General features: G+C 39.4%; 1 protein-coding gene across 2 annotated transcripts; it reads right to left on the reverse strand.

Annotated features, from left to right (window-relative positions):
• Positions 1 to 58: 58 nt before the first annotated feature.
• LOC306830841 (uncharacterized protein) lies at positions 59 to 10,249 on the reverse strand. Of its 2 annotated transcripts, XM_079354548.1 has the most exons (8): positions 10,207 to 10,249; positions 5,577 to 5,733; positions 4,471 to 4,513; positions 3,631 to 4,242; positions 2,547 to 2,635; positions 2,303 to 2,477; positions 868 to 962; positions 444 to 528 (listed from the first exon to the last, which is right to left on the reverse strand). In XM_079354548.1, exons 3-8 carry the CDS (start codon positions 4,510 to 4,512, stop codon positions 525 to 527), a joined length of 1,017 nt encoding a protein of 338 aa, XP_079210674.1. In that variant the 5' UTR covers position 4,513; positions 5,577 to 5,733; positions 10,207 to 10,249; the 3' UTR covers positions 444 to 524. The 2 variants fall into 2 exon arrangements, with proteins under 2 accessions (XP_079210673.1, XP_079210674.1); XM_079354547.1 differs by lacking the exon at positions 868 to 962 and having other exon boundaries at positions 59 to 528.
• Between the last annotated feature and the right edge of the window lie 11,247 nt (positions 10,250 to 21,496).

The raw sequence follows: 21,496 nt of genomic DNA on the forward strand, positions 1-21,496 counted from the left end.
CTGATTTTTTTGTTGACGAACAAATATTTATTCAATCTCTTAAATGGATATAATTACAATATAGATACACAAATAATTATCAGTTAGTTAAAAATATTGAAAACATTGTAGGAAATAAATACATGTGCTGAAAAAGAAAGCATTGTGTGCATTAAGAGGTTAACTATGTGTCAGAGTAGTTTGAGCTTATTTTAGCACATTAGAAATTGAGCTCAGTGCATGTCAATATTTTACACACACTTGTTTCAAGTAGCCTTGTTTCAAGATCATTTGCTGTGAGCAACGTTTTACATGTCTTGATATGCATTCACACACTTACATGCATTCTTAAATGCGATGATTTATGCACTGTGAGTCATAACGTGCTTCCTATGGAAGTGTCTCCACATTGACGTAGGTAAGGACGACATCATGGAGGATGTTGATCCTGTCGATCTGGTTGAGCTCTCTGATACGATGTCTGAACTCAAAGAGCGGGATGTTGTTCACTGCCACCCGGAACCCCTCCTGATTGCACAGGATCTTCATCTGGAACAGAGCAGAAGTAGAAATTAAGCACAACTTTTATCAAGACTGTCGACTGGCAAACATTGATTATATTGTTTAGGGAAACTCATTCTTTAGTGCCAAATCTTTCTATTGAAATCCCCCTGATGGAAAATATATCTTGTGCACAATAAGTACTGTTTCATTTTAATGCCAAGTTCCAGACGATTAAACCTTACTTATTCATAATACATGTTGTTCATGCTGAGGGTGATCATGGACACAAAGGAAAAATTTCTCTTTTGATTAGTTACCATATGGTGTTGCCTGTAAAACACAAGTATTATTGATGTTATTGAGCAACATGAGACCCCCACTGACCTCCAGGAGCCTCCCTGCAAGGCAGCAGCTCCTTTTTCTAGGAACCTCCTGCACAAACGACTTTCCAACCCTTTCCATCTTTTCCCAGCGTTATCCTGACGTTAACCATGAGAAAGTGACCTAGAGTCAGTTAAAGGCGCCATGTGTAGCATTTTTAAACAACATTAATTTTAAAAGTCTTAGGGTAAGCAAATATGAGTGGGTTTTGTTTTAAATGATGGTATTTCGTGATAGTTTTATCTGTTTTCATTGTGGAACACTGTTATTGTTTTGAATAACATATGATCATATTCACATTTCAGCCTTATTCTCATAAGGAACAAATATATGGACTAGCTCAAATGCTAAAATCATACAAGCATAAATTAATACTGCTGTGCTCTAGGTTTCAAATTGTATTCATCAAGAAGATCAGACACATTATCAAACGATTATTTCACTGTTTGATTATTAGCAACTGAAATAACAATGGAATATTTAAAAGCTAAAAACTTTTGTCTGATAGAATTAGACGATGGGTCATGATAGCATTTTTCCATCTCCTAGCTCTAATTGCTTTTTAAGTATATTCTTAAATGATTTGTTAATAGCAAGAAAGTGAATTCTTGGCTGACTCCCTTGTGTTTAGTTGCTTTATTTCCAAGTTAAGCCTTTAGTGTTTCCAGGTTCATTTCTTTATTTCAAAGTTTAGCCTTTAGTGTTTCCTGGTTCATTTCTTTATTTCAAAGTTTAGCCTTTAGTGTTTCCTGGTTCATTTCTTTATTTCCAAGTTAAGCCTTTAGTGTTTCCTGGTTCATTTCTTTATTTCAAAGTTTAGCCTTTAGTGTTTCCTGGTTTATTTCTTTATTTCTTATCCCTGTGTTTCTCTATGTCACATGTGTATTGTTACTGTTACATTCTTGAGTTCACCATGTATCTTTATTTTGAAGTTCTCGTCCCAGTGTTTCTTGTCTTGCCTTGCTCCCTTTATCTGGTTTCATTCATCATTTCCCTGATTGCCTTCACCTGTGTTTTCAGGGCCTCTGGATGTCAGTTAATTTGTCTTCCTACCCATGTTCTGTAATATGTTCCCTCATGGATTTTTCTTGGACCTTTTGGATTGATGTTGGATTTGAAAGAGTAACATGCTTTGCTTACACACACACACACACACACACACACACACACACACACACACACACACACACACACACACACACACACACACACACACACACACACACACACACACACACACACACACACACCTCTGAGGAAAATGACTACTGTGTGTTTCTGATAAATAGTGAGCAGCAGCACAATCTTCGTTTCAGGAGAACACAAATCTCCAATTAATTGTTGTAATAATATATGGACGTGAACATGCTACACATAGTATCTTCAGATACCGCCTTAAAATCCACCACATTGCCTGATTACTCCTTCCTCATCTTACCTCGAACGGGCTCCCAAGGGCGAAAGGGAAGGGTCCTGGCTTCAGCTCCCTCTCCTCTGGACCCCAGCGCTCTCCCAGCTTGTGATTGCGGACCAACACCTGTTTACCCCCCTCACAGAAGCGGGGGTTGATGTGAAAGGCGATGTCGTTGCCTCTCAGGAAGTTCACTGTGAACCTGAAAGAGACTAATGCTGGTTAGGCTTTCATCAACACAGGTGTGCAAGTTTGATATTAAATGTCTTACATTTTAGCATTGGGTTTGACATGGCCAAGGATGGTCATCATCATCTTGTCATAGACTCCCCGGGCCAGGTTCAAATTGTAGGGCACACTCTTTAAAGCAACAGGTCAGACACATTTCATTATTAAGCATCAAGTGTTTAAACACACAGAATGATTTCCACACATATTTTTACAACAACTTTTATCATCCTATTTGCGTCTCTGTTTGCAGAAAATTATTGAAGATGATCAGAGCTGTATCAAAGTTTTAGTGGTTTTAAACTGTCTAAAATCCCCCAACGCGGACGACTAAAATCAAGTATTAGGGATGGACAAAGAAGTATAAACATAAATCCTTTTGTTGAAAATATTTCAGGAACAATTAGTTGTTTTTACAATTGTCAGGTTTCAACCTTAATTTCAATATGTTGATTGCTACAATCCCCAATTCCTGTTTACAGACAAAAAATAGATACTGACTCACAGTCTGTGCACTCATTAATTAAGAGCAGATACATTTTCCACATACAATCTGCACTGTGTGGAAAGTGAATTTAACATTTTAAGCCCTGATAGTAATTTTCAGAACAATTTGCTAAACAATACGTTTCAATCATCAGCTGGAAATTTCTAGTTGATGAAAATGAACAATCGTAATTATATTGATTAGATCAGATATATCAGTCTTATACTGTCCATTTGTTGCTAGTGTCTAGACAAATGTAAAAAAAAAAGAAAAAAAAGACTAAAGCGATGTAACTTAAACTCGTAACTTTAAATATGTCTGATAATAAATGATATTATTCTGATTGGTGACATTATAATTTACTGCTAAGTTAAGTTCTATATGTTGCTAAAATCTTTAGAAAATCTTATTCTTTAAAAAAAATCTCCACTAACTACAACAACATATATACAATGCGAATTGTTGAGAGTGAATGGTGTCACATAAATCTTAGAAGCACCACCTGTCATAAGTTTATACCAATAATTGTATTGGTTAAATTCCGAAAGGGATCTCATAATGTTTGTTACTTGTATTATGTTCTTGTGCTATGAAAGAAAAAAATGATCAGGATTGAAATATGCATCCAGGTTAGACTTACCAGAGGTCCAGATGTGGGAGGGAGCCAGTGTGGAGGCATGAAATTTGGACTCTGCCCTGGCCATCCTGACTGTCCTGGGTTATAATGCCATCCAGGGTGGGTGGGCCACCTGGAGGATGGAGGGGGTGCTGGGACCGGAGCTGGAGTTGGAGTTGGTGTCGGGACTTGTCCAGGGACTTGAGCTTGAATTGGAGCTTGGGGCTGGGTGGGCTGGAGAGGCTGGAGAGGCTGGAGAGGCTGGAGAGGCTGACATTGGGTGCCAGGCCAGTAAGACTGGCAGGGCTGCCCTGGAGCTGGTCCAAGGGCTTGAACCTGGCCTGAGGCTGGAGCTGGAGCCGGAGTGGCAACCATTGGTGTGGTGGGTGCAGGGGCGGGTGTTACAGATTGAGTCGGAGCTGGTACTGAATATGGTGCAGGAAGAGAGTAAGGGGCTGGTTGTATGCCAGGCCAGCATGGTGTGTTGGGCTGACCAGGCCAGCAGGGTGAGGGCTGGTTGGGTGGTGCTGGCCAGGTAGGGAAAGTGGTTGAAGATGGGGGCAGGGTGGGCCAGAGGCCGTTAGGCTGTGGGGCAGAACCATTGGACGGGCAGCTGCCACATAGAGCATCAGAGTACTGAGGAGGAGGAGGAGGAGGAGGAGGAGGAGGAGGAGGAGGAGGGAGGGATGATGAAGGAGTAGAGGGGTCAGGGGCCAGAATGGAGAGACGGGGGAGAGAGAGGGTGGACAGGATGGAGGACACCAACTTGCAGTTGCACATGGCCGTTTGACATAAGCAAAGATTTAAACATTTCTATTTAGATGGTAAATGTAGAGTACATAAATTAATTTATGTCATTCTTACCAGAGTAGAGATCTGAGAATTTGTAGATGTACTTACATCCATGCTGCGGGAAAGAAAAAGATCCTTTTTTAACATATTACAGCTTTTTGAAGGAGAGAGCAAAAAACAACACAAAATAGTAGCCTGTTTCAATCAAAGACTTGTCACAAGGCTTCTATATTTTCCAGATAGAAATTAGACAGCATTTACTGAGTTTCATATTCTGTAGAAAGAAGAAATAGTTCTCCATGTGACCACTAGAGGACTCTACTGCTTTTCAAGATATCAGCACACGCTGTATGATTGTTTGTCTCCATAAAGCTGCACACTGTTACCTGATTACATGGAATGCATTATTTGAATGATGGCTGCAGATAGACCTCTGACTCATGCAGAGACATAATGGATTATTGATTCAATGACTTAGACAGGAATGTGCAGCAACAATGACTCTTAAGTCACACCACTATTATTTATTATGTCCTGTGACTGCCAATGCAATATCTGTTACCAAAGCAACTACCTAGTCCCACCATTTAATAATTTCACTACTGATGTTTATTTTTACCTGAACTCACCTACAACTAAACACTGAAAAGTTTTTGTTCTTGTAGTTATTCAACTATTAATGGTGTTTTTATTAACACCATTAATAGTTTTATTAAAAGTTCTGATTCAAACTACTCAACTTGTAATGTTTTTTTTTCTTGTTTATGTATTTGAGAAATATGATTTTATCAGGAGGGATACCATCAATGATCCCTAATGATCCACACAAAAGTTGAAAAACATGTAAACTCAAGAAAAGTATAATAGCTCATCTTAAAGTATATAGAATGACTTTTTGAATCAATACAGTGTGATTTAAAATTTCAAGTGGCATTATTTATTATAATAGTCAACTAACAGCTGGTTGATTGCAATTAAACTCATGAAAAAAAAATATAAATGAAGATAAATAATGTGCATTCTTATGAGCCGTTCATTAAGTGCACTATCACACTGTATACACGTCTTGCTTTACAGCAGGACATTAGCCAAGCTGGCACTTTGAAAATTTTCTTGGATTGGCTCAAAAGACCTTTTTGTCCTTTTTGTATACAAAATAAAAAAGCAGAAGCAGTTACCTTTTCTTGTGTTTAGTTCTCAGATGTACACAGGAGCGGGATGCAGGCTGTGATGAAGTCCAAGTCAATCAGTCAGCTGGTATCCAAACAAATGGAAACTCTCTTTTATAGGCCCAGTCTCTCTCACCACATGGCCACACCTCAGCCCGTCATTCCACTGTCAGAGGAAGAGACCAAACCCTCATATGTTATAAGATGTATGTATTTAAGACCAATAATATATACAGGCTTCACATGTTTTTGTTGTTATCTTTATTGCCTTTTTCACAGAAGTCTGAATTCCCAATAGTCATCTAAAAATGAAAGTTATGTTTTAAGTATCATGACTTTAATTTAACGATGTATATACCTGCTTTTTAAAAAAAAAAAAAAAAAATCCTATACCAAGAAAGATTGCTTAAAAATGAGTTTATGTTACAATTACTGAGAAAGAAAAATAGTGTTATGCTTGTTTGGAGTAAATATTGTAAAAAGAAATGTACAGACTTTGTATAATGTTGTATTTCAGCAATATGACATTCATTTTCTTTACTTCTTCTTCTGGCTTCACTGAAAACATTTAGACATGTTTTTGTGCTGATGTGTTTGAGTAGTCATGGGACAGTGTAACACTTACAGAGTAACACAATTACAGCAGACAAAGCAGTCAGAGCTCAGAGCTGTTATCTGTATGTTTCAATGACTCAGACACTGACAGCTGAACAGTCAGACAGGTCTGCTATGTACATTCACACTTGGGTCAAATCGCTGTATTGGGGTTCATACTTCACATTGAATATTACTCTCAGGATGATTGCTGACTGAAAGATTCTGGTATTTGTCATTGCTTTAAAACAGCAGCTAAATTAATACTCACGTAATCAACTACATTTCCAAGGCAACAGTCATAACAGATGACACCATAGATGTGGAGTCACACAGATGCTCTGATTGTCCTCACTCTGTTATTAGATTAGTATCACCTGAGCTGAAATTGGAGAAACTCCTGGAATGCAAAAACTCAATCCTCCAAGAATCCAGTGCTTGCATTTTCCCAACTGGGAAACAGACAAATCTATACTATAAGATTTAATTCACACAATTCACTTTACATTTTTTGACTACTTCAAAGAAAGAAAGAAATCACATCTGTCATCGTGATTTACTTAACACCTACACCAAAGGGGTAAATAAATAAAATAATTAAATGTGATTTTACAATTAAAAACCCTGGCCTTTGCTTGCTTTATGCAAACATTAAATGTTAGAATTTAGCATGACATCACTCTCCTTTATATTGTTCTCTGCTCAAAGCCATCACACACAATGTAAAAATACAGTGACTTTTTCAATCAATAATTAGCTTTGTCAAGTCATGTTGGACACAGCAGCAGTAGCAATAGTTCAATGTCTTGTTCAAGGAGCAGGGAATTGAACACCTGACCTTCTGATTGCAAGATGTGCTAACAAAATGAAAAACCACAGAAAACAGTTAAAAACAACAGCATTTGAACCTCTTGTACAATAAAAAGGTACACGTGTACAAGCAAAGACACACTTGTTAATTTTTCATGAGTTCTGACCTCTGGATGTTCAAAGAAGTCAGTGAAGGGGGTGGTTTTAGGACAGTTTTAAAAGTTAGGGCCTCTAGCTGTACGTGTGTGACTGATGCATATTATTGTACATGTAAACCAAATAGTTAAGCCTTTTGAATTTCCCTCGGGATCAGTAAGATATCTATCTAATTTGAATTTGACTAAATAGCTCCTCAGATAACAGATGTTTAACTGTCCGTTAGCCACAATTTAAAAAAGAAACAACTGTTGATGTCGGCTAATTGAAACAGTTCCACATGAATAGATAAATTATGTTATTAAATGTAATTGTTGTCGAGGGCGGCTGTTGGTAGAGTCGGTTGTCTCTTAACCAGCAGGTTGGGGGTTCTAACCCCAGCTCTTGCAGCCAAATGTCCAATGTGTCCTACGGCAAAACACTTAACCCCAAATTGCTCTCACAATAAGAATCTTCATCAGTGGCGTATCAATGTCCATAAATAGGATTAGTAACTTCTGATCGTCACTTAACAAAGCAACCTCTGCGATCATTGTGTGAAAGGATGTGAATGGGTAAGTGAGACCAGCAGTGGATTAACACAACTTTAACAGTTGTAAGCCTTCCACTTACAGGAATGTTCTTCTCTCAATCTTAAGACAGGCATAGCTTGTTTTCTCATAGTAAAGAAATCCCTCAATCCAGTCAATTTATCATAATATTTACTTATTCATGTTCATTCCATAAAAGAAAATGAGCCCACATTGTCATATTTTCAGGCTTTAGACAGCACAAGATGAATCTCTAAGTGAGGATGATGGGGAATTGTTTTGTTTGTGCTGCATATTGTCAGATGAGATGTCTTGCCAAGAAACAATCCCGAACATTTGGTCCATGGTTTGTGTCCAGGTCTGGTCTGTTAGGAGCTGAATCTGGCAACATTTTTCTTCTACACACTCAAGCCAATCTGCTCTTATTGAATAATGTGTTATAGATGCATTAAAATAATCATGCAAGTGTATCAATTATTCCAGTTGGGAGCAAAATAGGTAAGCAGAGAGTGCGTCATTTGAGTTTATGTTCACCATGTGGTCATGACACAAGATGTGATGAGAGAGGTACTAATGATGTCATTTGTAAGGGAGATCTTCTACTTTCAGCCAATGAGGGAGTTGAGGGAAGAAGAAACTATGAGGCATGCTGCTGTTAGGCAGAAGAGAGCAATCTGGCAGGAGCAGGGTTTTCCAGAGTGACAGTGGTGGCATTAGCCTCTGATAAGCTCTGGGCCTTGTTCCAACACTAGTAAACTACAACCTCTTTACCTCCATATATTCCCTCTTTTCACTCCTCTTAAACACTTATTTCCTTTCAAAGATGCAATAACAGGTTAATTGCAGTATAAAAGAGAGCCATTTAAGTATTACTCCCCCCAAAAGGTAATACTCTAAGGAGTGTTTTCTCTGAGATAGTGTTTTTCAATAACCTGTGGCTGCGTGCCATTACAAAGAATGAGCAAGAAAGACAGATAAAATCCAAGAGCTTGTGTAAGAGTTGAGTAAAAGCAATAGAGATGGTTTTAAAGAAATTTCTAGTTGCCATGGGGACAGCAACATGTTTAAGCAGGGACCTGAGTGTTTTTCTGCATTTGTGTTATGTGTGTGAAAATCATCATTATATCAATATGAGATCAATCTAATATTACAAAAAGGATGCATTATTCTCTCAGAGATGTAAGCCGGTACAACCTGCAGACACTCACACAAAAATAAATGGAAACATAGGTGTTTTATTTTTACCACTAGAGGGAGATGTCAATTTCACCAAAGGGGTAGTCAAGATGGGTTAAGGATTAACACCTCTTCTGCCTCTTACTAAAAACATCTAAAAATGTATTATGCTTCATCTCAGAGAGGTAAAAGGATTCACAGTCACATAATATATTTAGCCCACTGACAGAAATGTATCTAGGGATCCCCATCTTACTCCCATGTGGCTTTATGAGGATAGATGTGGCCTCATGACGCCCATAATAAGTGTAGCACAGTCTGCACTGGAGGGTTGTTCCCACTGAGTACAGTCTTGGCTCATATTTCCCAAGGGGATTTATGGGTGGTAGGGAGGCCACATGGGAGGTGGAGCAGACAAGGACAGTTTCATCACAAGGGGACAAATCATCAAAGCAAAGAGGATCTAGTTGAAAAGACAGTTTGTCTGTTTGCAAAGTGCATGTCAACTTTTGCTGGCATCCATCTATGCCTGTTAGACATATGCTGCACAAATGTGCGACAAGCTCAGAGAAGCATTTCTGATTCTATTTTGAGTGAGTCAGGATGAGATTTAAGGTCTACACCTGTATTACACATTAGGGAGGGCTGGGTATCTTTGCAAGTCAGATAACCGTGGTGCAATTTATTGGCTAATGAAGCTGAGAAAAGTTGGCAAAAGGGAAGAAAATGTTGAAACAACTCTCTCATTGGTCCCTATATGTTTAACAACAACACAAAAGCTAGATCTTGGCATAATGATGGACACTCTCTGCCTCCCTTTTCATTCCGACTTTTCGGTCACAGCAAGAGAAATTAACTTGTGCCCTTGCCCATTCACATATACTGTAGTCTGGGGAAGAACCCTGTTCGACTAACAGCTCATCAGAAACAGGTGGGAGATCAATGAGGGCTGTGACACTGAGAGCAGGCAGAGACTGTCACACTGTGTGAATCCTCAATGCTCTGGGTCTACAGCCGTTGTCTGACTTTACTTGTAAAGTTATGTCTAACATACTCCACAGACAATTCTGTATAACAAAGCACTAGTATGTAGGCCATGGCTCAGTTTCTCATCTGAAGCAACAAATCAATTCAGAATGAATCACATAAAACTGTTTATTTTTAAATGTTATCCCATGCAATCGATCTTGATACTGTCTTTGAAATTCTCTGCAAAAATGTAGATATAAGACCTTCAGCATTAAAGTCTAAACTACGCTGACATGACTCTTAACAGTAAGTTTAAAGACAACATTCAAGCTTTGTCATTTACTTGTTTTCATTTATCATCATTATATTTATTTTAGTTTTATCTCAGTAATTGAGTCACTCACCTTCTACCATCTACAAATTAAAATTTATTTAGACAGAAACACCTTAGCTAGCTAAGCCTCTCTATGCTAGAGAGGCTTAGCTTTTTTAAGCTAACTTCTCTATTCTAACAATTCATCCATCTAAATAATAGACGACTATTTAGCTATCATTATAATCCTTGTATTGGTAAAATGTATTTTTAATACATGTTTCCAGACTTGTATCTATTCATTTCAGCTAACTAGTCCAGCCCTTTATTTAATTAGCATATAGGCTACTTTTTTGATAAAAAATATTGACTTCACTTTTCACAGGTCATTTTAACAGTCTAAGAACAATCCTTTTTGAACCCTCTTTTTGCTAGGCCTCTCAATTTCAACCATTAAATTTCAACTTGCAATGTATGCTGTAATATAAAAAGCTATTTAACTTTTGCTTAGGCTTACTTTCATTCAGTTTCAACCATTAGCGTTTAGCTACCTCAAAATATTTTTCACCCACTTTTTCTATTAGGCTAGACTACATTACATTTAGTTTAACTGTTCTGCCTGTAACCAATATACTTATTTGTCTACTTTATTTCTTGATCTATGGTTAGTGTTTAATTAATGTTTCGAAGTAAACACTCAACACAATTATCATCGATTTTAGTCTTTATCAAGCTCAATTTCAACATTTCTTCCATCAGTTTATCTTTAAAATAATCTAGCCATCTCTGAATATTCAATATTTTTTCACCATGTTTCAATCTGCTTTAGAGAAATTTTCAGCCATTTATTGTATATAATTATTTATTAATACAATGATTTGACTTGCAGTGAAAGTAGTTTAATTCTATTTGTTAATACATTGAGGTAGTCCCCACAGTAGTAGTAGCCTATGCATGTGAAAGTTGTCCTCGCCCTGTTGCACAGGTGCTCTCCGCCCTCTCCGCCGCCACACACTGCGCTCATTCGCTCCTCTCAACAGCCCGGATGTAGCGCACAGGACCGCACAGTCCTCCTCACAGTGAGAATAACATGGCGCTGGCAGACACATAACGGTGCCTACTATAATAATATTATCCACAACAACAAACCCAATTAAACGACGGGAAATGTGATCTCTTCGACCGCTGAAAGCAGGTATGTACGAATCATTTTGATTCTGACAAAACACGCTCATGATGATGTGATTTAGGGTGAATGTGGCTGCTGGTTCTTGTTTCATGGGGGGGCTACAAAAAAATCCGCTTTGGGAAGGCGAAATCTTTTCTAGGGGTTTAGTGTATGTCCATGTGTCGATGTCCGCGGGTTAAGTGCATCCCACGGAAACAGCAGTGTCATTGAGAGTAGGTTTGTGTCGCTGCTGACGATGCATTCGTGCAGAGATAAATCTGTCATTTTGTAGTGCATGTGTTGTCATGGCTGTCAGGCTCTCTGTGCGTCGGCCGCTGTCCTTGGTATTGAACTGGGTGGGCAGCATTACACCTTAACATGTTGCAAATAGTCTCTGGACGCCTGTTTGTGCTTGATTGTCCTTGATGCTGTAATTGTTGCCTAAACGAGGAGCAATTGTTATCGACGATCGAATAAAAATATCACTGTGAAGAATCTACAGCCTATTATAATCCATAGCATGGGTTCAGTGTGGTGCTGAATGCTGAGTTAACAGCCTTAATGGACCACTCGTGTGTTGTTACATGTCTTTATTCTCTACCGTGGCAGCACCTCTTTTATTGTAGCACTCCTCCGTATTTATAGCTTCACTGTCATGACAGTGATGATGACAGTGCAAGACATTAATTTGCAGTGCCATGTTTTCCCCCTTACAGCCGGACAGAGATTGTGTGTGCACAGAGCTAATGTAGGCCAGGTAGGAGCAGGAGCAGATGGCTTGTTTTCAAGTTCAATATGGCTTTTTAGGATTAGAATCTGTAGACGAAAATTAAAAGTGGTGGCTGGGCCTTGTGAGATGGGGTTTTCCTCCTAAGCTTATAATCACCCTAACAGCACCACAATTTTAGGGACAAGGACGACACTTAGCATCAAACCTAAAAGCTTTTAGCAGGCCTATGTTTTGAACCCAAAAATGGGTTTTAGAATAATGTGCTAATTGTGTTAGGCCTATGTCTCTCGAAGGTTAGAATGCATTATTTTCATTGTTAGCAGTAGCCTCCTGTCAATGGAGCTTACTATCACCTCCAGTCAACAACAAACCCAGTGGATTGCACAGGGGAGGAATGAGAACAGGTCCTCTAACTCTAGAAATTAACTGGTACCATTTTGATAATAGATCAATTCATTCATTTATGTTTAAAAGAAAATGCTAAACATGATTGACACTTATGTGAGGGGTAGGTTTTGCTTGTTTATGTGAAAAATCATTCTCATCATTGGATTGGAAAGCTAACTATCATCTGAGAATGTAACCTTACGTTGAATTACAATTAATTAATTATTGGCTTGATAATCCTGGATTGTAAATCAACAGCTGGCATTTATTTCTAATAAAATCTTTTTAAAAAAAAAGCTGTTTCCTGTTATGGACACTAGAGGGTGTACTGCTCAAAATACGTAAAATTGTATTATTTAAAATCTAGTTTCAGCCCTGCAAAACCTCAGAAATGTTTTTTTTTTTCAAAGAGCAATGTGTGCTGCTTCCAAGACTGTGAGGTACAGTAACAGTTTGTGTACAAATATAAATAATAAATAAGATGTTGTGCATCTATATCCTGCAGAAAACTATGCTGGTGAAACTCCTGCTTGACCTTTTCAGTCTCTCAGGGTTTTGGTAGTATTGGACTGTACAAACTATAATCAGGTATAAAATCTGTGGAGTGGCCCTTTGAATACTAGAGATAGCGGCGTAGACTTTCTCTAACCATCTTTACATTCGGATCACACGTCAAGGTGAGCTAAGATCAAACATTTACTTTATTTGTTCGTCAGAGATGATGTGATGTTTGCTATGTTGAAGTCAGATGTAACTCAGCAGCTGAGTCAATGTGTTCGTACGTGTGCTCTCGTTGGTTATCCACTCTGTAATGTATTCAGTGCCAGCACTGAGCACTACAGCTTTACATAATGATCAAAGCTTGAGGGATGCCAGAGCATGGCTTCAGCCTGCAGTAATAATAATAATAACCTTTGAAGTTATCACAATCCCACAACCTCAGTCCCCTCATACTCTGACTCTCTCACTAACATTTACACACACGCTTGGACTTACTCTAAGGTCCTCTCCTGTTTAATGTTTCTGGATCCAAGGTGAGCACAAGAGGAAAGGGATAATAAACACAATGACTATTTTTGTCCCTATGGCTCTGCACTGGACTGCGTTGGCTGTCTGTGAGGAGGCAGCCTTGAACAAATTCACAATTACATAAGAATCTCTGTTTTAACCAAGTGTCTGGCACACTTTGGCTGGTCGATCTCTCTAATCAAGGAGCCGAGTGAGGAAGCATGCAAACAAGGTTCAGAGGAGAAGAGAGACAAAAAAAAGCAATGCGGGGGAGGAGGATAAGATGAGAAGCAAGATGTAAGAAACTGTAGGACAGGTGACCATAGGAGGTGGAGGAGGATGGAGAGATAATCCGCAGGCTGGTGGTGGTTTTACAGATAGGGAGAAGGTAAAAGTGTTGGGATTTGAAAATGGGGAAGTGAAGAATAAAGATGAGGGAAAAGGAAGCGGGAGAATAAGAGGATCAGTCTTGAAAGAATATAGAAGTCCCTGTCTGTTTCTCTTTCTATCTGAGTCTGTAGTGGGGGGGGGGGTCCTCCTGCTTGTTTGAGCTGCAGCCAATCAGTCTATCTGAAAGCCAGACTCATCCTCAGATGTCAGCACTTTTTCCCCAGGTTATTGCTTTTAGCTGTTTTTATCCTGGGACTGTGTTTTCTGCATGACTTGACATGTTGGTAACAAAATGAGATGTCTGTGTGTGTGTGTGTGTGTGTGTGTGTGTGTGTGTGGGAGAGAGAGAGAGAGAGAGAGAGAGAGAGAGAAGAGTAGATGAAGTAGACTTTATGATGAAGGTAAAGAGATGAACATAAAGCAATCTAGTGAGCAGTTTGCAATTTGACTTCATGTTCCTGCCTTTCACACTTTCATGATGTAAATATTCAGACTGGTGGGTTAACACTTACTGGAGCTATTGCTTCATGGCTGGTCAGACTATTCTGTTTCCTTTGAAAGCTCTGGAGGTGACTTTTGTAACATAATATACATGGGGTTAAGTTGCTTGATCAAATCAAATGGAGATAGCTGTCGTTATGACAGAGTGCCAGAAAAAAAATCAAACTGAGCAGAAGAAGAGGGTGTGTGCATAGCTTGCCTTTGTTTGGTGGCATTTCTCTCCAGCAGTTCACGGATGTGTTTATTTTTCAATGAATGTTAGGAGTGATGACGAGTCTTCAGATCATTTACGTGCACATTTGCTGCAATATTTAGAGTTTGTTTGATCAATTTCTTAGCACACTTGCTTCCATTCTTCTCAGTTTGGTTTCTTTTTGACAGGTCTATTTTGGTTGGATGTTTTGGATGGTGACCTTTTTAAGTTTCAGAGCTTAATGTGTTTTTTAAAGAGTGAAATGTTGATGACTTTGTCATGGTTATCAATAAACAAATAAATAGATACACATAGCAGTTGCAGTATGTTATCAGTTCTGTTTGGTTCAAGTTTGTGATCCCATGTCACTGCTGATACTATATCCGTTTTGATGTGAGGAAACCTGTTAACCGTAGTTATAGGCCTGATTGACAGGTGGGCGTGATGTAACGATCAGGAGGCATAAAACCCTCCTCAGCTCCAGTTCTCAGCCTGTCGTTACGTTCACTCACAGTTAGGCAGAGACTGGATTTCCAGCATGGCGGCTGCTGCCGATGAGCCTCAGGAACCCTGCGGCCCGCGCCATAACAGAAGGGTGATGTCGCTCAGGCTTCATCCAGTAATATTCACTGTGAAAAACAAAGGCTTTTTTCAGGACTAAACATAAACGCTTATTCTCCACTGATCGTTACCAAGAGTAAATCTGTATTATCCTTTTCGCAATGATCAGTTATATTATGGAGTCCGCTTCATATTGTCAGCTAAATATGTGTTATAGACAAGACCACACAGGTCTTATCTGTTATGCTTGGCATTTTATCTTTTAGCCTCTCTGTTGTTATTCTTATAGTGTTTTTTGGGCTGCGTTTGGCAGAGAAAGTCGTCTGCAGGATGAACACTTAGGTCTTTGTCTTGTTTTATGATTGCGACAGTCCCTGATGAGTTCCAGGCTGGTGCCCTGTTGCATAATCTTATGTAGGCCTGGTGTCACTGATACACTGAACTCAGTCAAACTTATTTGTGTATTTGTCATCGCCTGGTGTTTTGCCCTTTTATAAGTTGTAGAATGATTTCTGTTCAGAGGTTACTTGTCTTAACATGAGTTTGTCTGTTTTTTGTTTTTTTTCTGTATTATCATCATCATATACTGTAATGTCTTGTTCAGTTTTGCGGATCACTCTGCTTCCTCCTCTTTGTCAGTTATATTTGATTAATCGGCCTTTAGTTCAGTAATGTGGGATTTACTAGGTTTCTAATCTAGAGCTGTATCTGGGTTTGTTTATTTTTGTAAATAAAAATGATATCTCTTCTTCTTCTGTCCTCAGTTTATTGAGTTCTGTGTGTATATTCTTTCAGCTCTCTGGTAGTAGCATTGTCTGTGGTTATCCACAAGATATGTGATTTGCAATACAAGCTACTTTTGTTGACGTGCTCCGTGCAGTTTGCTCTTGTTTTGCGTCGGGATTTTGAGAAAAGCTGTCTGCACTTTTGCTCTGAGCAGAGATTCACTCTAAGCTGATGGAGCTGTTTTGCCCACATGAAGATGATGAGCTAGGAGGGGAAACTTTCTCAGGGTTTATTTTAGCAAAAGTAGCACATTGCTTTTGTGGATCTGGCACCTTGTTTAAAAAACACTTCACATGTCACGAACATAAGCCTGCTTACTTGAAAGGTACAGTTGTTGTTGTTCAGTTGTTTGTTTTTAAAAGATTTTTAGTATCGGCTCAGTACAAACCCAGCCCTCATGTTATTAAAGGTAGGATGTATATTGTCCAGCAGAGCATGCTATGACTACAGAGTTGTCATACTCTCCGCACTGTCTGCAGCACGTGAATCACAGCTGTGAGCCCAGCAGCTCTGACTGTGAGTCGGTCTACAGTGTATCTCAGTTGTTTGTTAAAGAAAACTAAATATTCAGAGAACACATAGTCGTATGAAGCAGATTACAATCCACATGGAAAGGGTTAATCATTGTTAATTAATCTTAAGGAATAATAATGTTGGCCAAAGTAGTAAAAAATAAATCCCCTTGCCAATTCAGATATGTAATTGAACATTGTTATGGCTCTAGTTTTTTTTTTTTTTACAGACTGTGTAGCATTTTTTGTTATTTTGATTTATAAATCAATGTCATAAAATGACAATTACTGACTTTATAAACCCAAATAAAAAGATGTGTCAAATAATGTTGTGCCAACCATCATATCGATGTGTCATGTCTGCCCCCCCACGCACACACGCACACACACACAGAGTTAACCTAGATACTCACATAGCATTAGATGTAGTATAAGAGACCCAGGCTATCATAGCCAGTTTTTACTCGCCTGTGTCTGCGCTCATTGAGGCTGTTCTACTTCCTTCCAAATTCCCCCTCATGTCCGAGAGGGCTGAGAGGCCTGACTGGCTCTGTGCGGGCCATGTGTGTGTGTGTGTGCATTTTGTGGTGTTGGTCATTGGTCTAAGGCATCAGAGGGCAATGATGAAGAGGCCCAGTGAAGCTTGAATACCCAGCGATGCCCTCAGGCGACTGAATGCTGCATCTGCCTCTGCTGCTGCCCAAACGCAGCGCTGGCCCTCACAGCTCTGTCACCCACCCTGCGGGCTGAAGGAGAGGCACTTTCTCTGTAGAAGCGTTTGTGCGTGTCTGCATGGTTCTGAACTTGTGTGTTTGCCCTTTGTTTCTCCAAAAATGAGGACATGGATTGTGCATGCTGCTGGGTGTGTAATAGGGGCCAAAATCTGTTGCATGTTGTCAAACATTTCGCACTTCCTTTTGCTTTTGTTCTACAACTGCTGTAGACACCATTTGAAGCCTAATTCCAGTTTGATCACTCTGATACCTCTTTGGAAAGGGCAGCCTTAGAAAGCTTATTGCTGTGTCTGCGCCCTTCCCCAGCAGAGGACTTATTGAAACTGTACCAGGACTATTAACAAAGTTTCATGAATCCATATATATGTAAAATGAAACCAATGTCAGTTATTTTCTATGACAATTCTGCAGACTGGGAGTTTATTTAGCTCCTTGAAACTGTTACAGAATATTTCAGAGAAATGAGAGTTAGAAATATTCAAAATAAGCTTGTCAAGCCGATTAATGACTTTAGTATCACACCGTAGCTTCAACGCATGCCTACTCTCGTATTTTCCAAATTCTCCAATTCATTCTGACTGAATAAATTCTTCAGTTGTTGAAAACCTTACAAAAACCTTGTTTTCTTTCTGGCTGAAAAGGGAATCTTGCAGCAGTGATGGTTACAAGTCCAGTTAGACACCGCCAGTGTAAAGCTCAAAAACAAACTCTTAACAAAGGAGCAGCAGCAGTCGCAGCTACGCACGGCTACATTATGCTGTGAGCAGTCTATTGCATGCTTTGTCTATGAGATTGCATTCTTTCATTACTTACTTCTTTTCTTACTCCTGGCAGTCTCTTCCACCTTGCTTGAATACCGCAGGCTTTCAGATGGGCTCCAGACTTTAACAAAGTGTGTCGACTGTTCTGTGCTCATACTCTCTTATGAAGTGTAAAAAAAAAAAAAGCTTTTCTGCTTTCTTCTTTGGCCTTATGCTGTAGTGAGAATCAAAAAATGATTGAGACCCCAGATTTTAATGTGTTCATTATGCAGCCTTTTTTTTACAGGGCGATTGTTGTTCAGGAAAAATAAGTTAAGTGTTTGATCATGTTTAAATGCACGTGTTGTGTAAATCTTGACTTACGCATGGTAAATAACTCGATTTGTTGCCACTGGTCCTATTCCTAGTTTAGGATTACAACAATAAGGGAGCGCTGGTGGCTCCCATGTATCGAGCCTATAGTCCTTGTGCGGGCGACCCGGGTTCGCATCCGACCCGTGGCCCACTCTCTTTCCACTTTCTGACTCTATCCACTGTCCTGTCCATTAAAGGCTAAAAAGCCCAAAAAAAAAAAAAAAAAAAAAGGATTACAACAATAAATGTTGTTGTTTCTGTTTAAATTCTCCTCTGGGTGTATTCTAAAAGACAGAAATAGCCGTTTTGTAGACTGAAACCAACTCATCTCATGAAACGTGGCACTCATCTGAATTCAGCCTACTCAGTGATCACAGAGGAAGTTGGAAAGAAGAGAAGAACAAGTGAAGGGAAGAAACAAAGACTTGCATCCTGGAGGGATCCTCGAAGTCGCTCGACACTCTCCATCCCGTTGCCAGCTACAATATCTTTCATAACAGTTGTCAGCAAGCTCTCGCTGTTTTGTTCTGTGATTTGAGATCAGTAAGGTGGAATTTCATCAAAGCAGACTTGAATAAGGCGATTCATTATGGCTCAGCTTGATTCATTACCAACCCCCAGCTCCCACTTCCCCATTGGGAGACTTCAAAGGAAACTGAGAGGGTGAAGATGCGGCCTGCTATCGCACTGAGGCTTATATCACAGCATCGTCTCTGCCATCCACACTGTATCCTCTTTCGGAAATGTACGGTGTTGATGAGATGACGTGCAAAAATGGCAAAAACCTGACTGATGTAAAAGTAGCGACATGTAACTCTGACACGTAGTGTTTCAAAGGTGTACTTTCTAATGTCAAAACATTGGATAGAGCTGAGCCCAACTCCTTCCTCCCTGGCACACGGGTTGCCATGTCACCGTCATGGACGCTTCAGATTTTAGCAAGACCGCATTGGGTTTGAAACCTTTCTGCGTTTTGACCTCTCTCTATTTTTCAAATAATTTATCCTAGTTCTGTCACATTTCTGACCGTGGTGCTCATGCTGAGGCTTTTTAGTTTGGGTAGAATCAGTTATAACTGAACCAGTTTGCTTGCCTGCTTCCATCGCATTTGCTGTTTGCCTGGCAAAGCGAAATGCCTTAAAACCGCCCACCCTCTGTGGGCGCCATTTGCTGACAAAAAAATGCAGTCCATTCCAAAACTTAGGAAGACATACTGGCTGGTGTGTTGTTGACAGAGAAGCCAGCACTTAAACATCGCATGTTTCCTTAACAGTGGGACTGACCACGTCGTACCCCAATAGTGGAAGGGACCTTAAGGGACCTGGAATAAATCTGTGTTTATAAGTCACAATTGTCATAATAAAGTAAGCAGTTGTTTGCCTGAACATTTTTATGGACTCATTCTTCTCGTGTGCACCTTTCTTATGAAATAGAGTTTTGAATTGTCAGTCATTAAAATGAAAGAGATTGTATCCTTACAATGTGTCGTAAAGCTTTTATTTGGGTAATGAAGGTGTGCTAGAACCATAGCATCATTGGTGGAGATGTCGACGCCAGTGAGTGCACCTTAGCGTCAACCCTTAATGCAAGCTCCATTTTTCAAAGCACATATGTAGTTTATGGTAATAACAATTTAACACAAAAAATGTAGTAGTGTCAACATTTTTAAATCACTTGGTTGTTGTTTTCATAAATCTGTCGACAAAACATATCCCATATCCAGCAACTATTGATTTTGTAAATTTAGAATAAAATCTAAATCTGACTGTATCAGCTTTACCCTGCTAGCTTAAACTAGTGACTACTACTCTGTAAAGGAATCTGTGTGTTTGTTAGTCGAGTTTCTTGACAAGCATTCATCCTATTGGCGTCACGCTTGGCTGGTGTGTTGCTGAGGAAGTGCAGTGCTGATTGTGAAGTTAGGATACGCTCAGGTTTCTCGACAGCTATGTCATGACAGGTGTATTTTCCAACGCCTAAAGATGTGCTGTCTTACATGTACAGTTATTTCGCTGAGCACAACACTACACCGAGAACTTCCTGACCAACGTTGCTCTGACCAAACATTTTTACCAAAAAGCACATTCTGAACGGGCACTGCACCAATTTAGCGAACATCAGGTCCACAGCTATGTTAAAAATAAAGCCGGCAGTAGGGAAATAGATGCTATACCTGCTGGTGCTGGTTGTGAAAAGGCCTGTCTGTAAAATAACCTTTAAGCACAGAAGCTTATGTAGTAAACAATGTTTCCCTGGTACTAAAAGTAATGTTGGATTTTTGAAAGTTTTAGTCAGCTGGACATGTTAACCTTTGCAGTAATGTAAAGCAGAGGAAGAGACTCTTTTTCATCTCCGATTTAGAAAAGGCCTAAAAAAAGACACCACCCACAGTGCTCTTCAAATTCAGTGTATAGCTCTTACTCGTCCGCATGAACACTACTTTACCATGTGGAGGAATAAAGAGTTTGATCTTTTTACCTTTTAAAAGTTCACTTTTAGCTAGGATCTAGTATTAAGTCAGCATTGTTAATGCTCAGTAATGTTACATTTGGATTTAAATGAATCCCACACCTATAGTATTTAAAGTCACTGAACTTAAGCTTGACATCTGTATTTATTTATTGACCAGTGAGTGCTTGGAATCTGAGAGAAATTCATTCAATCAGCATTGTAGAGGACAAACAACATCCTGTTTGTAGCTAATTACACAGAGTAGATGCCTTTCTGATGAGACACAGTCAGTTGACAATGATTTATATGAGCCAGGAAGACAGTCTAATCTATTGTTTGTGGTTTGTGGCTCTATAAAAATGGACTCCTTTCCTATCCCAGAGTCAATCTAGATTCCTCCCGTGCTTTCAGTCAACATGGTGGACGTGTTCATGTGTCAGCTGATCTGATTATAAATACAGACATGTTGTTTTGAATAAATGCATCCAAACACTTTTAAAACCTCTGTGATGAGGATGTTGTGGCTTAAGGGGAACTCCTGTGGAACTCTCCATCTTATCTCACCACCACTCATTCTCCTTCCCTCTTTTTTTTCTTCTGTGACAGCTAGTCCCTCATCAGTCATAAAATCAGTAATCTAACCTAAATTTAGCACTGCTTGGACACTTTTCCACGACATAAATTGGTGTCTTTGATGTGATGTCCCGATGTGGCCTCCAGCAGGGAACCCAACACGACTTCAGGCATAAAAAAGTCCCTCATTATCCTCTCATGTCAACCTCTGTGTGTGTCTGTGTAGAGTGTGTGCTGCTTTTTTAGCCTGATTCATGAACGTCATGTGCAAG

Source organism: Symphodus melops (genome assembly GCF_947650265.1).
Source record: "Symphodus melops genome assembly, chromosome: 1".
Lineage (NCBI taxonomy): Eukaryota > Metazoa > Chordata > Actinopteri > Labriformes > Labridae > Symphodus > Symphodus melops.